At 44.7% G+C, this 15,127-nt stretch overlaps 1 protein-coding gene across 2 annotated transcripts in view; it reads right to left on the bottom strand.

The window, feature by feature from the left end:
* TMEM132D (transmembrane protein 132D) overlaps positions 1–15,127 on the bottom strand; it is an 893,199-nt gene that overhangs the window by 122,886 nt on the left and 755,186 nt on the right. For both annotated transcript variants that reach the window (XM_002694460.6, XM_059876309.1), the window contains exon 5: positions 12,361–12,501. In XM_002694460.6, coding sequence (XP_002694506.1) covers positions 12,361–12,501 — 141 coding nt within the window. The remainder of the gene's footprint in view (positions 1–12,360; positions 12,502–15,127) is intronic.

Genomic DNA, 15,127 nt, shown 5'->3' with positions numbered 1-15,127 from the left:
TTGCTCAATAATGTGAATATACTTGACAATACTGCCCTGTACATTTTGGAATTGTTAAGATGGTAATCTTATATGTATTTTGTCACAGTTTAAACAAAAAACCTCTGGGTGCCTCAATATTCTTATCTGAAATATAAGATAAAAACAACACTATTTCTTGGGGTCATAGTGAGGATCAAAGAAATGTTACCTGCTGTGTAATGAACACCCAGGATACATGAAAACATTGCTATTTCTATTATTATTATAATACTTTTCATGTTTAACCTGGATCAGGAGTCAAGACCTACTGACAACTCTGAAATGATGCTTTATATATTAGAAACTGGCAAGTGGATAGAAAGGAAGAGAATCAGGGTCTAAACACTGGGTCCAGGTTTGAGGAAGAGAAATTCTGTTTTCTCTAAGCTGAAACATTTACTCTCAATCAAGCAATAAAAATGTTCTGACACTAGTAAGTCAACTTCAGGGAAGGAACACTGTTATTTGGTGTCCAAATAGGATGCTGCCACATGAAGAGAGATGCCAGTAGTTGTACAGGCAGAGTTGATGCCGTGCAGCCTATTGGCTCTTTTTCTGCTTCTGCTGCTTCATTTGCATCCAAGAGTGTCTCTACTGATGGTGGGGGGGGGGGGACAAATATGAGGTCCAGACATTGCATCCAGCAGGTGGCTTCACCCCACTCTGTAGCTACAGATTCTATTCCTATATGTGAGGTTTATTTATTTTTTTGTTTTTGTTTTAAATATAAATTTATTTATTTTAATTGGAGGCTAATTACTTTACAATATTGTACTGGTTTTGCCATACATTGACATGAATCCGCCACAGGTGTACATGTGTTCCCCATCCTGAACCCCCCTCCCACCTACCTTCCCATTCCATCCCTCTGGGTCATCCCAGTGCACCAGCCCCGAGCATCCTGTTTCATGCATCGAACCTGGACTGGCGATTTGCTTCACATATGATAATATACATGTTTCAATGCCATTCTCCCAAACCATCCCACCCTCGCCCTCTCCCACAGAGTCCAAAAGACTGTTCCATACATCTGTGTCTCTTTTGCTGTCTCGCATACAGGGTTATCATTAACATCTTTCTAAATAACCACTGATACAATCTAAATGCTCATTGACAGATAAGTGGATAAAGGTGTGGGATATTTATACAATGGAATATTACTCAGCCAGGAATGAACTAAGGCCATTTGCAGCAACATACATGGACCTGGGGATTATCCTACTAAGTGAAGCAAGCCACGCAGAGAAAGACAAGTATCATATGATATCACTTACAGGCAGAAGCTTAAGAAAACAGATACAAATGAATTTATACACAAAATAGACCCACAGACATAGAAAATGAACTTATCGTTATCAAAGGGAGAAGGAAGGGGGGAGGAGGGATGAATTCGGAATTTGTGATTAACAGATGTGTGTGCTCAGTCACTCAGCCGTGTCCAACTCTTTGGGACCCCATGAACGTTAGCCCATCAGGCTCCTCTGTCCATGGGATTTTACAGGCAGGAATACTGGAGTGGGTTGCCATTTCCTTCTCCAGGGGATCTTCCTGATGCAGGGACCGAACCCATGTCTCCTATGTCTTCTGCATTGACAGGTGGATTTTTTACCTCTGAGACACCTGGGAAGCCCAATTAACAGATCAGATCAGATCAGTTGCTCAGTCGTGTCCGACTCTTTGCGACCCCATGAATCGCAGCATGCCAGGCCTCCCTGTCCATCACCAACTCCCGGAGTTCACTCACACTCACGTCCATCGAGTCAGTGATGCCATCCAGCCATCTCATCCTCTGTCGTCCCCTTCTCCTCCTGCCCCCAATCCTCCCAGCATCAGAGTCTTTTCCAGTGAGTCAACTCTTTGCACGAGGTGGCCAAAGTACTGGAGTTTCAGCTTTAGCATCATTCCTTCCAAAGAAATCCCAGGGCTGATCTCCTTTAGAATGGACTGTTTGGATCTCCTTGCAGTCCACGGGACTCTCAAGAGTCTTCTCCAACACCACAGTTCAAAAGCATCAATTCTTCGGTGCTCAGCCTTCTTTACAGTCCAACTCTCACATCCATACATGACCAGAGGAAAAACCATAGCCTTGACTAGACGAACCTTTGTTGGCAAAGTAATGTCTCTGCTTTTGAATATGCTATCTGGGTTGGTCATAACTTTCCTTCCAAGGAGTAAGCGTCTTTTAATTTCATGGCTGCAGTCACCATCTGTAGTGATTTTGGAGCCCAGAAAAATAAAGTCTGACACTGTTTCCCCTGTTTCCCCATCTATTTCCCATGAAGTGGTGGGACTGGATGCCATGATCTTCGTTTTCTGAATGTTGAGCTTTAAGCCAACTTTTTCACTCTCCACTTTCACTTTCATCAAGAGGCTTTTGAGTTCCTCTTCAATAGAGGAAAACAACAGAATGGGAAAGACTAGGGATCTCTTCAAGAAAATCAGAGATACCAAAGGAACATTTCATGCAAAGATGAGCTCGATAAAGGACAGAAATGGTATGGACCTAACAGAAGCAGAAGATACTAAGAAGAGATGGCAAGAATACACAGAAGAACTGTACAAAAAAGATCTTCACGACCCAGATAATCACAATGGTGTGATCACTGACCTAGAGCCAGACATCCTGGAATGTGAAGTCAAGTGGGCCTTAGAAAGCATCACTACGAACAAAGCTAGTGGAGGTGATGGAATTCCAGTTGAACTATTCCAAATCCTGAAAGATGATGCTGTGAAAGTGCTGCACTCAATATGCCAGCAAATTTGGAAAACTCAGCAGGGGCCACAGGACTGGAAAAGGTCAGTTTTCATTCCAATCCCAAAGAAAGGCAATTCCAAAGAATGCTCAAACTACCGCACAATTGCACTCATCTCACACGCTAGTAAAGTCATGCTCAAAATTCCCCAAGCCTGGCTTCAGCAATATGTGAACTGTGAACTTCCTGATGTTCAAGCTGGTTTTAGAAAAGGCAGAGGAACCAGAGATCAAATTGCCAGCATTCGCTGGATCATTGAAAAAGCAAGAGAGTTCCAGAAAAACATCTATTTCTGCTTTATTGACTATGCCAAAGCCTTTGACTGTGTGGATCACAATCAACTGTGGAAAATTCTGAAAGAGATGGGAATACCAGACCACCTGATCTGCCTCTTGAGAAACCTATATGCAGGTCAGGAAGCAACAGTTAGAACTGGACATGAAACAACAGACTGGTTCCAAATAGGAAAAGGAGTACGTCAAGGCTGCTTATTTAACTTATATGCAGAGTACATCATGAGAAACGCTGGGCTGGAAGAAGCACAGCTGGAATCAAGATTGCCAGGAGAAATATCAATAACCTCAGATATGCAGATGACACTACCCTTTTGGCAGAAAGTGAAGAGAAACTCAAAAGCCTCTTGATGAAAATTAACAGATACACACTACTATATATAAACTAGATAACCAACAAGGACCTACTGTATAGCACAGGGAACTATACTCAATATTTTGTAAAACTCTGCAAGGGAAAAGAATCTGATACACACACACACACACACACACATGTATACGTATAACTGAATCAGTTTGCTGTACACCTGAAACTAACACAACATAGTAAATCAATTATACTTTGATAAAGATAAAATTTAAAAAGAACAAATGCTAAAAAATGATATTGAGGAAACAGCAGCAACAAATAACTACCCATTACGTGCAAGATGGACTGAAGAAGGGGAGTATTGAGAGGTTATTCTAATCTAACAGCCTTGCTCAATAAAGGAACTCAAGGGATATGTGTTCACCAAATGAAAAGTGCGTCGCCTCTATCAGTGCCTGAAAAGCATCACGCTCCTTCTTGGAGGATGCCATGTCCTACAGCTGAACCTCTTCCCAGGAGCTCTTCCCCTGCAAGTAACACAGGGAGAGCCTGCAGAGGAGGCAGCAGGGCTGATCGAACAGGCATAATCCACACGATTTCCCGATTCCTTGGCTGGTATTTAAGGAACCACTTGGGGGACTTTCCTGGTGGTCCAGTGGTTAAGAATCCACCTTGCAATGCAGGGGACGTGAGTTTGATCCCTGGTTGGGGAGATAAAATCACACGTGCCATGGAGCAACTAAGCCCACGTGGACACAACTAGAGAGAATCTTTATACCACAATGAAAGAGCCTGCATAATGCAACAAAGATCCCACGTGCTGCAACTAAGACCCAAAAGAGCCAAGTAAGTAAATAAAACTAAAAAAAAAGAAGCCACTTCTCTCTGGGAGGGGACAAAAATGATGAGCCCCAGTAAAAGATCAGCAGACTGAGAAAAAAAAAAGAAGGGACTCAAGAGGATGCCCTCTCCTCGTGGCTCTCTCTGTGGCTGATCAGGTGACAGGAAGTTCAGCAGGGGTCCCCAAAGTGGGCTGCATGGTGGGCAGGGTCCCCACTATCCCTCTCTCCTCCTCTGGAGCAAGGCCACCGCCAGGACAAGCCATAGCCTGCAGCCCACAGCACAGCGCCCCGCTGGGGAGGCAATCTCTGCTACTCCTTTCCTCTCTTGGGGTTGTTAAGTGTCTCATTCCAGTCCTGAAATCACCCTCCTTCCCCTGGCAGCGGCGGTCTGCTCCTGTGGCAGGAACACTTCTGCCTGGATCAGCCTTGGGAGAACACGTCAGGCTTGATTAAGCCCAGCTTCCAACCCTTGTGAGTTTCTGCTGGAAAGCAGGGTAGGTCCTGATGCTGTCAGAGTATTAGAAGATGCTGAAGCAGGCTCACTGGATCCAGCTGCGATGTGCAGGGGCTGACCTCCCTTCACTGGTAACAGAGGACTTTTCTGTCATTTGGGGAAGATACTTGTCTGTTTAGGAGCAGTTAATGAACGCTTTAAAAACAACTCAGCAAAAAAAGAAACCTCCTACACTATTGGTTGGAATGTAAATTGGTGCAGCCACTATGGAGAACAGTATGGCGGTTCCTTAAAAAACTAAAAATAGAGCTACCATATGATCCAGCAATCCCACTCTTGGGCATATATCCAGAGAAAAAATCTAATCTGAAAAGATACATGCACCCAAATGTTCACAGCAACATTACTTACAACAGCCAAGACGTGGAAGCAACTCAGTGTCCACCAACAGATGAATGGACAAAGAAGATGTGGTATATATACACTGAAGTGAAGTGTTAGTGGCTCAGTCCTGTCTGACTCTGTGACCCCATGGACCCACCACGTTCCTCTGTCCATGGAATTCTCCAGGCAAGAATACTGGAGTGGGTTGCCATTTCCCTCTCCAGGGGATCTTTCCAACCCAGGGATTGAACCTGGGTCTTCTGCATTGCAGGCAGATTGTTTACGTTCTGAGCCACTGGGGAAGCCCATATATACACTGGAATATATTAAAAAAAAGAATAAAATAATGTCATCCGTAGCAACACGGATGGACCAAGAGATTATCACACTAAGTAAAGAAAAAGAAAGACAAATATCACATGACATCACTTATACGTGGAATCTAACTTTTGAACTTATTTGCAAAACAGAAACAGACTCACAGATAGAGACAACAAATTTATGATTACCAAAGGGAACATGTTGGGTAGGGGAGGGATGAGTTAGGAGTTAGAGATACACTCTGCTGCTGCTGCTGCTGCTAAGTTGCTTCAGTCATGGCTGACTCTGTGTGACCCCATAGATGCCAGCCCACCAGGCTCCCCCATCCCTGGGAGATACATACTACTATATATAAAAGAGATAAACAATGAGATCCTACTGTATAGCACAGATAAATATATTTAATATCTTATAATAACATATAATGGAAAAAATGAAAAAGAATCTCTCTATATATCTATAAAAATATGTATCTCTCTATATTCTATTACCATATATCTGAATACCTTTGCTGTACAACAGAAACTAACTCAACATTGTAAATCAACTGTTGTTCAGTCATTAACTCATGTTCGACAAGTCATGTCCGACTCTCTGAGACCCCATGGACTGCAGTACGCCAGGCTTCCCTGTTCTTCACTATCTCCCGGAGTTTGCTCAAACTCATGTCCATTGAGTTGGTGATGTTATCCAACAGTCTCATCCTCTCTTGTCCCCTTCTCCTCCTGCTTTCAGTCTTTCCCAGCCTTTTCCAATGAGTCAGCTCTTTGTGCATCAGGGGGGTCAAACTATTGGAGCTTCAGCTTCAGCATCAGTTCTTCCAATGAATAATCAGGGTTGAATTCCTTTAGGATTGACTAGTTGGATCTCCTTGCTGTCCAAGGGACTCTCAAGGGTCTTCTCCAGCACCACAATTGAAAAGCATCAATTCTTTTGGTGTTCAGCCTTATTTATGGTCCAACTCTCATGTCCGTATTTAAAGGAAAAAAAAAAAAAAACTCAGCAAGCATTTCAGGAGTGACTCTTGAGCCCAAATCAGTCTTCTCTGCTATGTGTAAAAGTGTAGTTTGGCTTTGCAGTACAGCCACTTCCCACAGGGCAACTGTGGGGCTCTTAAGGGTCCCTGACCTCCATAGCTCTGCCAGTCATAAGTGGCTGCATGCTGCTGCTGCTGCTGCTAAGTCACTTCAGTCGTGTCCGACTCTGTGCGACCCCAGAGACGGCAGCCCACCAGGCTCCCCCGTCCCTGGGATTCTCCAGGCTAGAACACTGGAGTGGGGTGCCATTTCCTTCTCCAATGCATGAAAGTGAAAAGTGAAAGTGAAGTTGCTCAGTCGTGTCCGACTCCTAGCGACCCTTGCAGTATATGCTGTTTCTGTTTCTCGAAGGCCCCCACCGTCTTCGGTGGTAAGAGCACGCAGAGTTCCTGGGGCGGGGGAGGGCCTGCCCCTCTCCCCACAACCCCTCCTTTATCAGTTTGTGTCCTTTGGAGTGATGTAGGCTTTGAACAATTGGTGTTTTAGGCTCTCTGAGCTTCAAGGATAAGGAGGTGACCTAAACAGGTCCCATGAGAGCATATCCCAGGACTTACACTGGACTGGCCCAGAAGATGTAGGTTCTTTCCTGTTGGATTTGAATCGGTTCTGAGGCATCCATTTTGCTCCCACAAGGGTAGCCTCTGTCAGAATGAAACTCACCCACAAGAAAGTGTGGCTATATGTGAGGGGGTGGGAAAGAGAGAAAGAATGTTCTTGTGGTTCTGAACAAAACCCTCAGAAATTAGTTCTGACTGAACTCTCCAATGACGTCAGCCACACTTTTTTCCTATTTAAACTTAAGTCAGTGTGGGTGGAATTTCCTGTTATTTCCAACTCCTAAGAATCACAATAGATATTCTCATCAATATCTGAAATGCATCCGTGAGGGACCCGCTGCCTTCTTAAAAACCCAGCAGCCTTGGGAGACACAAGGTAACATGCCTTCATGTAATTTACTATTCAGACCAAATGAGTTTTCCAGTGGATCTCCTGAGAGGTGGTTTTGTATGGAGGGAGGAGAATGCAAGAGCTTATTGGGCCTCTGGCTAGGGAAAGAAGATAAAGCAATGAAAATAAAAAGATGTAGGGGATGGGGAGATGGGCTTTAAAGACAGACCTACTGCTCAGAGATTTCCCAGGAGCCTCTGAGCAGGTGTTGAGATGCTTCTCCAAGGATTCCTTGGCTTTCTTTCTCAAGGGCCTCCAAATGGCACCAAAACATTATCTACACCAAGTGATTCTCCTTCAGCACCTGTGATTCATAGAGCAGCACGGTGACAGCTGTGCAGGCTGTGGGGTTTGATTTTCAAGTTATTCACCAGGCGGTGAGGCCTGTGGATGGACGTGAAACTGAAAAGGTTTTCCACTTTCCTTGAGCCTCTGCATTTCTGACAACGATTTCATGGACTCCCGAGACGACCCAAGTCATTCTGTACTCTTTAGGGCACATATATAAACCCGGACTTCTTTGGTGACTGGTATTATAAGATAAACAGAAATTGCTTTACACAAAAAAGGACTCCATTGGTTTAGGTTTAGGGAGTAGTGTGGTGGGCTTCGAGGTCTTGAGCAGTAGCATAAGTTCCTGTTTTTTCTGAACAGTGGTTCTGGCTTCCTCTATTGTTTCTAATTCCCTGGCAGGTTCCTTTCTCAAGATGGAATCTGGACATCCCCGGTGGTACGGTGGATTAGAATCCTCCTGCCAATGCAGGGGACATGGGTTTGATCCCGGTCCAGGAAGATTCCACATGCTGTGGAGCAACAAAGCCTGTGCACCACAGCTTCTAAGCCCACAAGCTGCAACTACTGAACCCATGTGCTGCAACTATCGAAGCCTGTGTGCCTAGACCCCGTGCTCCGCAATAGGAGAAGCCACTGCAGTGAGAAGCCTATGCACTGCAGTGAAGAGGAGCTTCCACTTGCAGCAACTAGAGAAAGCCTGCACACAGCAACAGAGACTCAGGGCAACCAAAAAAAAAAAAGGAACTTAATAACTCTGGCATATCCTCTCAAGGATAAGGAGTAAGAACAAAAGGAGAGAAAATGTTCTCTTACAGGAATTTCAGCCAAAGTCTCAGGATTGCCTCCCATTGATTGGGATTGAATACTGTGTCTCCCCCTGAGCCAATGAAAGTCTCTGGATGGATGCAGTGCTTTGATTGGCCACTGTGGGTCACATGGCCACTGGAAGCTGGGTTGGACACCATACTATTTAAATTGCATAGATTTAAAATAAATGAGGCATGGTTATGAAATACACAGCATGGGAATACAGTCAATAACTATGTAATATCTTTGTGTGATGACATAGTGACTAGACTTACCGTGGTGATCATTTTGAAATATATAGAAATCTCAAATTACTCGGCTGCATAACACAAACTAACATGGTGTTGCAGGTCAATTATATTTCAAAAACAAACAGATATAAAAGAGATCAGATTTGTGGTTATCAGAGGCGTTGGGTGAGGTGAGAGGGAATTGGATGAAGGCAACCAAAGAGACAGACTCCTAGCTATAAGATAAATAGGTGCTAGAGATGTAATGTACAACATAAGAAATAGAAGTAATACTGCTGTATGTTACACGTAAAAGTTGTTATGAGAGAAAATCCTAAGAGTGAGCATCACAAGAAAAAAATTTTTTTTCTATTTCTTTATTTATGTATCTCCCTGGAGTGAGAAGCAACTCACTCCAATATTGCCTGGAGAATCCCATGGACAGGGGAACCTGGCAGGCTCAGACTGACTGAGCACACAATTAGATATCCACGTGAAGTGATGGACATTCACTAAACTTATCATGATCATCATTTCATGACGTACGCAGGTTAAATCATTATGCTGGACACCTTAAACCTATACAGTGCTGTATATCAATGATAACCCAATCAAACTGGAAGAAAAATTTTAAATAAATTTTAAAAAGTAAAACATTCAAGACTCTCATACAGTGAAGTTAAGTCACAAAGAGGAAAGCAAATACCGTGGATCACTTATAAGTGGAATCTAGAAAAATGGTACAGATGAACTTACTTGCAAAGCAGAAATAGAAACGCAGATGTAGAGAACACACGTATGGATACCAAAAGGGTGGGTAGGATAAATTGGGAGACTGACATTGGCATATACACACTACTGTGTATAAAATAGATAACTGATGAGAACCTACTGTATCGCACAGGGAACTCTACTCAGTGCTCTGTGGTGACCTAAATGGGATGGAAATCTAAAAATCAGCATATGTAGGTATACATATAACAGATTCACTTTGCTGTACAGCAGAAACTAACACAACATTGTAAAGCAACTATACTCCAATAAAAATTTAAAAAAACAAAATAAAGAATTTGGGGGCAAAAAAAGGAAAAAAACGTGTACGAATTCGGTGGAGGGATTTTTAGAGAATATCCGGTTATTGTTATCAGAAAAAAGGAAAATGGGAGCTGCAGGACAAAGCTCCCTATCTACTGTAGGAATCAGTAGTACTTCCTAAAAGCGGCGCAAACTGGAAGAAACTCACAGTGGATGATTTACCTAATTCATAATAAATAGCCAACAGAGACTGTCTGGAACATAAAATGCCACCCACAACGTTGCAAACTGGAAGCTGGTGCAGGTTTAAGCAGCAGACCTCCCCAGGGGTATGTATGGTTTCCGTGATCTTCCTCTTCTGCAGGTTCATCTTCAGAGTTTCCTTAGTGTTTTCCTGGAGCCATGATGGAGAGGACCCTTAATAATAATAAGCTAAATAATACGCTTAATAAATATAAGCTAAATAAAGTAAATAATGAGCTAGATCGAATGGCATATGATTTTTACAAAATTTTGCAAAACTTACTCAGGGGGCTTCCCTGGTGGCTCAGTGGTAAAGAATCTGCCTGCCAATGCACGAGACACAGGTTTGATCCCTGGCCCGGGAAGGTCCCACGTGCTGCAGAACAACAAAGCCTCTGCCCCGCAAATCCTGAGCCTGTGCTCTAGAGCCTGGGAATGGCAAATACTGAGCATAGCCTGCCGGCCCTAGAGCCCACACTCCCCAAGAGAAGTCATCACAATGAGAAGCCTATGCAGCACAACTAAAGAGTAGCCCCTGCTTGCTGCAACTGGAGAAAGCCGGGGCACACCAACAAAGACCTAGCACGGCCAAGAATAAAATAAATAATATCATATATATCAAATGATATATATATAATTTATTTATATAAATATATATATCATATATATTATATATATATATATAAAACTTGCTTAGGAAAGACTTTAGCAAGAAGATAAAGGGCTGAGCATGCCTGAAAACCATCGAGGGGAAGAGAGTTAGGAGCTTGCGGAGCAGAAGGATGTCTGAACTGTTAGAGGAAAAGCGAAATCTGCAGAGTGCTTGGAACAGAGGTGGTGAGAGGGAGCATGACCAGAGTGAGGTCTGAGTTGAGGCAGGCATAGCTGGCTGGGCTGTACTTCCCCTGTCCTGGTAAACCCTTTGGCTTTACCTTTGAGGTGGGAGGAAGCCAGTGGATGGTTCTGAGCTAAGGAATAACATCACTAGGCTTCCACATGAATCACCTCAGCTGCCTCAGGAGGCCACTGGGAAGCCAACAAGAAGGTCACTGCTTTGATCCAGGAGAGTTATGGTGGCTTGGGCTGGGGTGGTAGCTGTGAGGACTGCTTGGCTCCTGGGTGTGTTTAGAAAGCACTGCCAACGGGAACTGCTGAAGGACTGGATGTGGGGAGAGAGAGAGAACCAGGAATATGGGATGTGCTAAGACACTGGTTTAAAGGATGTGCCAAGATTCTGGTCTGAGCCACTGGGAAGATGAATGTGCCATGTACTGAGGTGAAGGGAATGAAGGGTGGGATGTGTTGTATAATGTGTCACACAGCTCGGTCATCTTCTCACAGCACTGCCTTCTCTCTGAGACTCTAAGGACAGGGCCGTGCCTCTAACTTGTGGTCCCAGCATCTGAAACTGGACCCAGAGCTCAGCGACGACTCAATCTGCGTTTGTCCACTGCCTTCTCGTGGGTGGAAATGCTACCTGGGGTTCACATGGGGTCAGAGAGGCCCTTCAGTCCCTGAGCAGAAGAGGCAGGAAGGCTGGTGGCTCTGATGAGTCCTGGGGCCACAAGGATGGGAGGCCCCCGCCCTCCCCACTGCATCCCTCCCAGGATGGGGGCGTTTGCTGGGAGGCTGGCTCAGAGGAGGTGCCAGGAAGCTCTGTCTGCACAGTGGGTGGCGACAGCGTGACAAACCCTTTCCCCTGCTGACTGGCATCACACTACAAGCTGCTTGGCAGAGCAAACTAGGCACCCCCTTCCTCCCCAGGCATCGCATCCCCCCAAAAGCCTTTGTTTTAGATCACTTTTGCACTCAATTTAAAAGGTGAAAGAAGCAGCCAGAGAGAAGGAGGGAGTCTTCAGCATTTAAACCAGGGATGGGGGAACTGGTCACCCCATCCCTAACTCATGGAGAATCCTACTGGTTAGCTAGGGGTGTGGAGCCACTTGTGAATTCTCACTGATCCTCCAAAAACCTTTGTGCTATGAAATCATCCTAGAGCGTGGCGGCATACACATCAACCTAGTTTCTGATGCTCCCTTCTCTCCCCTTCCCAGCCGATGCGGTGAGCGGGGGGACAGTAAGCTCTATTTGGATGGTGGTCCCTCATCCCTCGGCCATCCTCCCTGGGGGCAAGGAAGAGGTCACAGCATTTGGAAACACAGACGGTTAGGATCATCACTGACCAGGACTACCATTCCCCACCACCCCCTGAAGCACCATGTCCTTCTCATCCTGATCTAATCTCAGGCAGGGAATGGAAGCAGCAGGATAACCAGAGTGGGATGGGGGATGGGGGATCTCGGGGGACTCTGTGATCCCAGCCGGTTGACGAGCACTGATGCTGACTCAACAGTGGATTTCTGCAGGGAGCCGGGGGTGTCAACTTGCCTTAATGACATCTTCATCAGACGATCGACACTCCACGGACTTGAGATCTGTCACCGCACCGTCCTCCTCCACAGAGACCACCTTCACGGGCACGGCCACCGTCTTCCCAGTGAGGATGGCTGTGTTCAGGATTTCCGCCTCCTGGAAGAGCAAACGTATTCTGCCATCACATCCAGACACGTGTAGATCGCCTTCCCTCAGGCTCCCTGTGAAGAAGCTGCCCCCACTCAGGTTCAGGAAGCCTGGCATTCTGCACCAGCCAAGGGATCATGGTGGCCCAGGTAATGTTCCTCCATCACCCAGACTTTTGAGGGGTTGAATATGATGGAGAGGGGTATGGGATGCAGAGGGCGGGGGAGCAAATTCATCATGAATATTGTATTTGACAAACTTCATCATGCACCAAGAACTGTCCTAGCACTGTATAAGTATGGACCTATGAAGTCTCACAGAATCATTTAACGTGCATTCAGATTTGCTCTACTATGTGGTTGGCACAGAGAGGTTTTGTTACTTGACACAGCTAAGAAATGGCGAAGGTGGAGGTGGAAGTAGAACCCAGGATGTTCAACCCCTGAGTCCACGTGTTCATGTTCCAATTGGTCTAAATTCACACAAAAGGATTCCGATGTAAACAGTCAACTGTTGGCCAGGGAACAAGATGCCTAATGTGCGGGACATAAGGAGACTGAGAGACTGTCACTCTGTATGCTGTGGCTCTTGCTTTCTTTCATTTCCTGTCACTTTTCCAAGGCTATCCCAGCCTCTGTATGTGTCTGGAATGCTATGATGACCTCAGTGACACCCCCAGAGCCCCATCAATGTGACACACACACGCACAACACTCATACACACACACTCACCCCAACATGCATTTTCCCTGCTAAACACTTCCTCCAGAGCTCAGCTCAACATGTGTCCTTTAGGACCTCCCTGTTTGCTTCTGTTATTTGCTTTCAGAGCCAAGAACATGACAGTCCCTCAGAGCCCAGGAAAGAAAGGCATGGGCTCTCCTTTGGGGCATCTGATACCACTGCAGTTTTGCTATTCCTTATAGTTGTTCAATCCTTTCATCCTTCTAGATGGTAAGCTCTGTGGGGCTGCCTCTGCTTCCTGCTCAATAGAACCTCACCCAGAGCCTGTGGAAAGCATGGAGAAGGACCCAGCAAGGGAGGAACTGGAACCCACACTAGCATCTTCATCTCCTTGTTCTGTATGTTAGCCTTCTGTGCGTAGGTCCCTTCCTTTTAATTTTTTATTTTTTACTGACATATAGATGCTTTACAATGTTGTGTTATTTGTGATACATGGCAAGGTGATTCATATATGTATATATATATTACTTTTCAGATTCTTTTCCATTATTGGTTATTCCAAGATACTGGATATAGTTCCCTGTGCTATACAATAGGTCCTTGTCGTTTATCTCTTTTACATATAGTCGAGTGGAAAAGGAAATGGCAACCCACTCCAATATTCTTGCCTGGAGAATCCCAAGGACAGAAAAGCCTGGAGGGCTACAGTCCATGGGGTTGCAAAGAGTCGGACACGACTGAGCGACTAACACACACACACACACACACACACACACACACACACACAGAGTAGTGTGTACCTGTTAATCCTAAACTCCTAGTTTGTCCTCTCCCTGCCTTCCTTTTTGGTAACCACAGTTTGTTTTCTATGCCTGTGAGTCTATTTCTGTTTTTGTAGGTAAGTTCATTTGAATCATTTTTTTGGACTCCACGTGTAAGTGATATCATATGACATTTGTCTGCCTGAGTTCTCTCTTCTTGGCAATGGGTACTTTTTCTCTGTGTTGGGAAGATCCCTTGGAGAAGGAAAGAGCAATTCACTCCAGTATTCTTGCCTGGGAAATCCCATGGACAGAGGAGCCTGGTGGGTTACAGTCCGTGGGGTCACTAAGAGTAGGCTACGACTCAGCGACTGAGCACACACGCACCTTTTCCTGGACACTAAGCAAGAATCCTCACTCCGCACTTCTGCCTCCAACAAGCCTATGCCTTCTAGGGTTACTCTCACACTCTTGCGGTTTGTGAACTGGAGCAGTCCTATGGGATCCTGTGAGCCTATTTCTCAGGTGGAGAACACTGAGCCTCAAGCAATAGGAATCTCATTCTTCTCTGCAAGGATCACCTCCTCTAACCACGTGAAGATAAAAATTCCCATATAAGCCTCAATCTTTGTACAACAAGACATTCGAGTTCTGTTCAACCCCCATTCATCACATGTCAGTCGTGTTCCTAAGAGATCTTATGTCAGCGTGCACGCCGAGTTTCTTCTATTCATCTGAACTTGACCGGTTGAGCCTGGGTACAGCAACACCACGTCTGGACGGGCCTCAGGACCTATTTAGGAAGCCTTTTACGTCTTTAGAGACAGGCTTGCAGAGATTCTTGTTAATTTGGTTTTCATGTGAAATCAAAAACGCCCATTTAGCTGTATGCCAGAAGAAGGCGTAGAAGTTTATCAGCTTAAAATTATATAACAGTTTTCCTTATGTTAACTTTCTATTTCTTATGTAAGATTTTACTTTTCCTGTATAGGACTCAGTTCGTTTTATAATTAGTTCATTTGGCTTAGCCTTTGGATATGATAATATATATATATACACACATACATGGATATATATGTGTGTATATATATATTGTTTCTTTAATTCTAAAAGACAAGACTACAGTTTGTAATGTTCCTGAATTTCAAAGACTATGCCTCAAATTGTCTGAATATGCATAGGCCTCCAAAT

This window comes from Bos taurus, chromosome 17, assembly GCF_002263795.3.
Source record: "Bos taurus isolate L1 Dominette 01449 registration number 42190680 breed Hereford chromosome 17, ARS-UCD2.0, whole genome shotgun sequence".
NCBI lineage: Eukaryota > Metazoa > Chordata > Mammalia > Artiodactyla > Bovidae > Bos > Bos taurus.
Note: the sequence above shows the minus strand (reverse complement) of the source record. Positions and strands in the feature narration are given on the sequence as shown.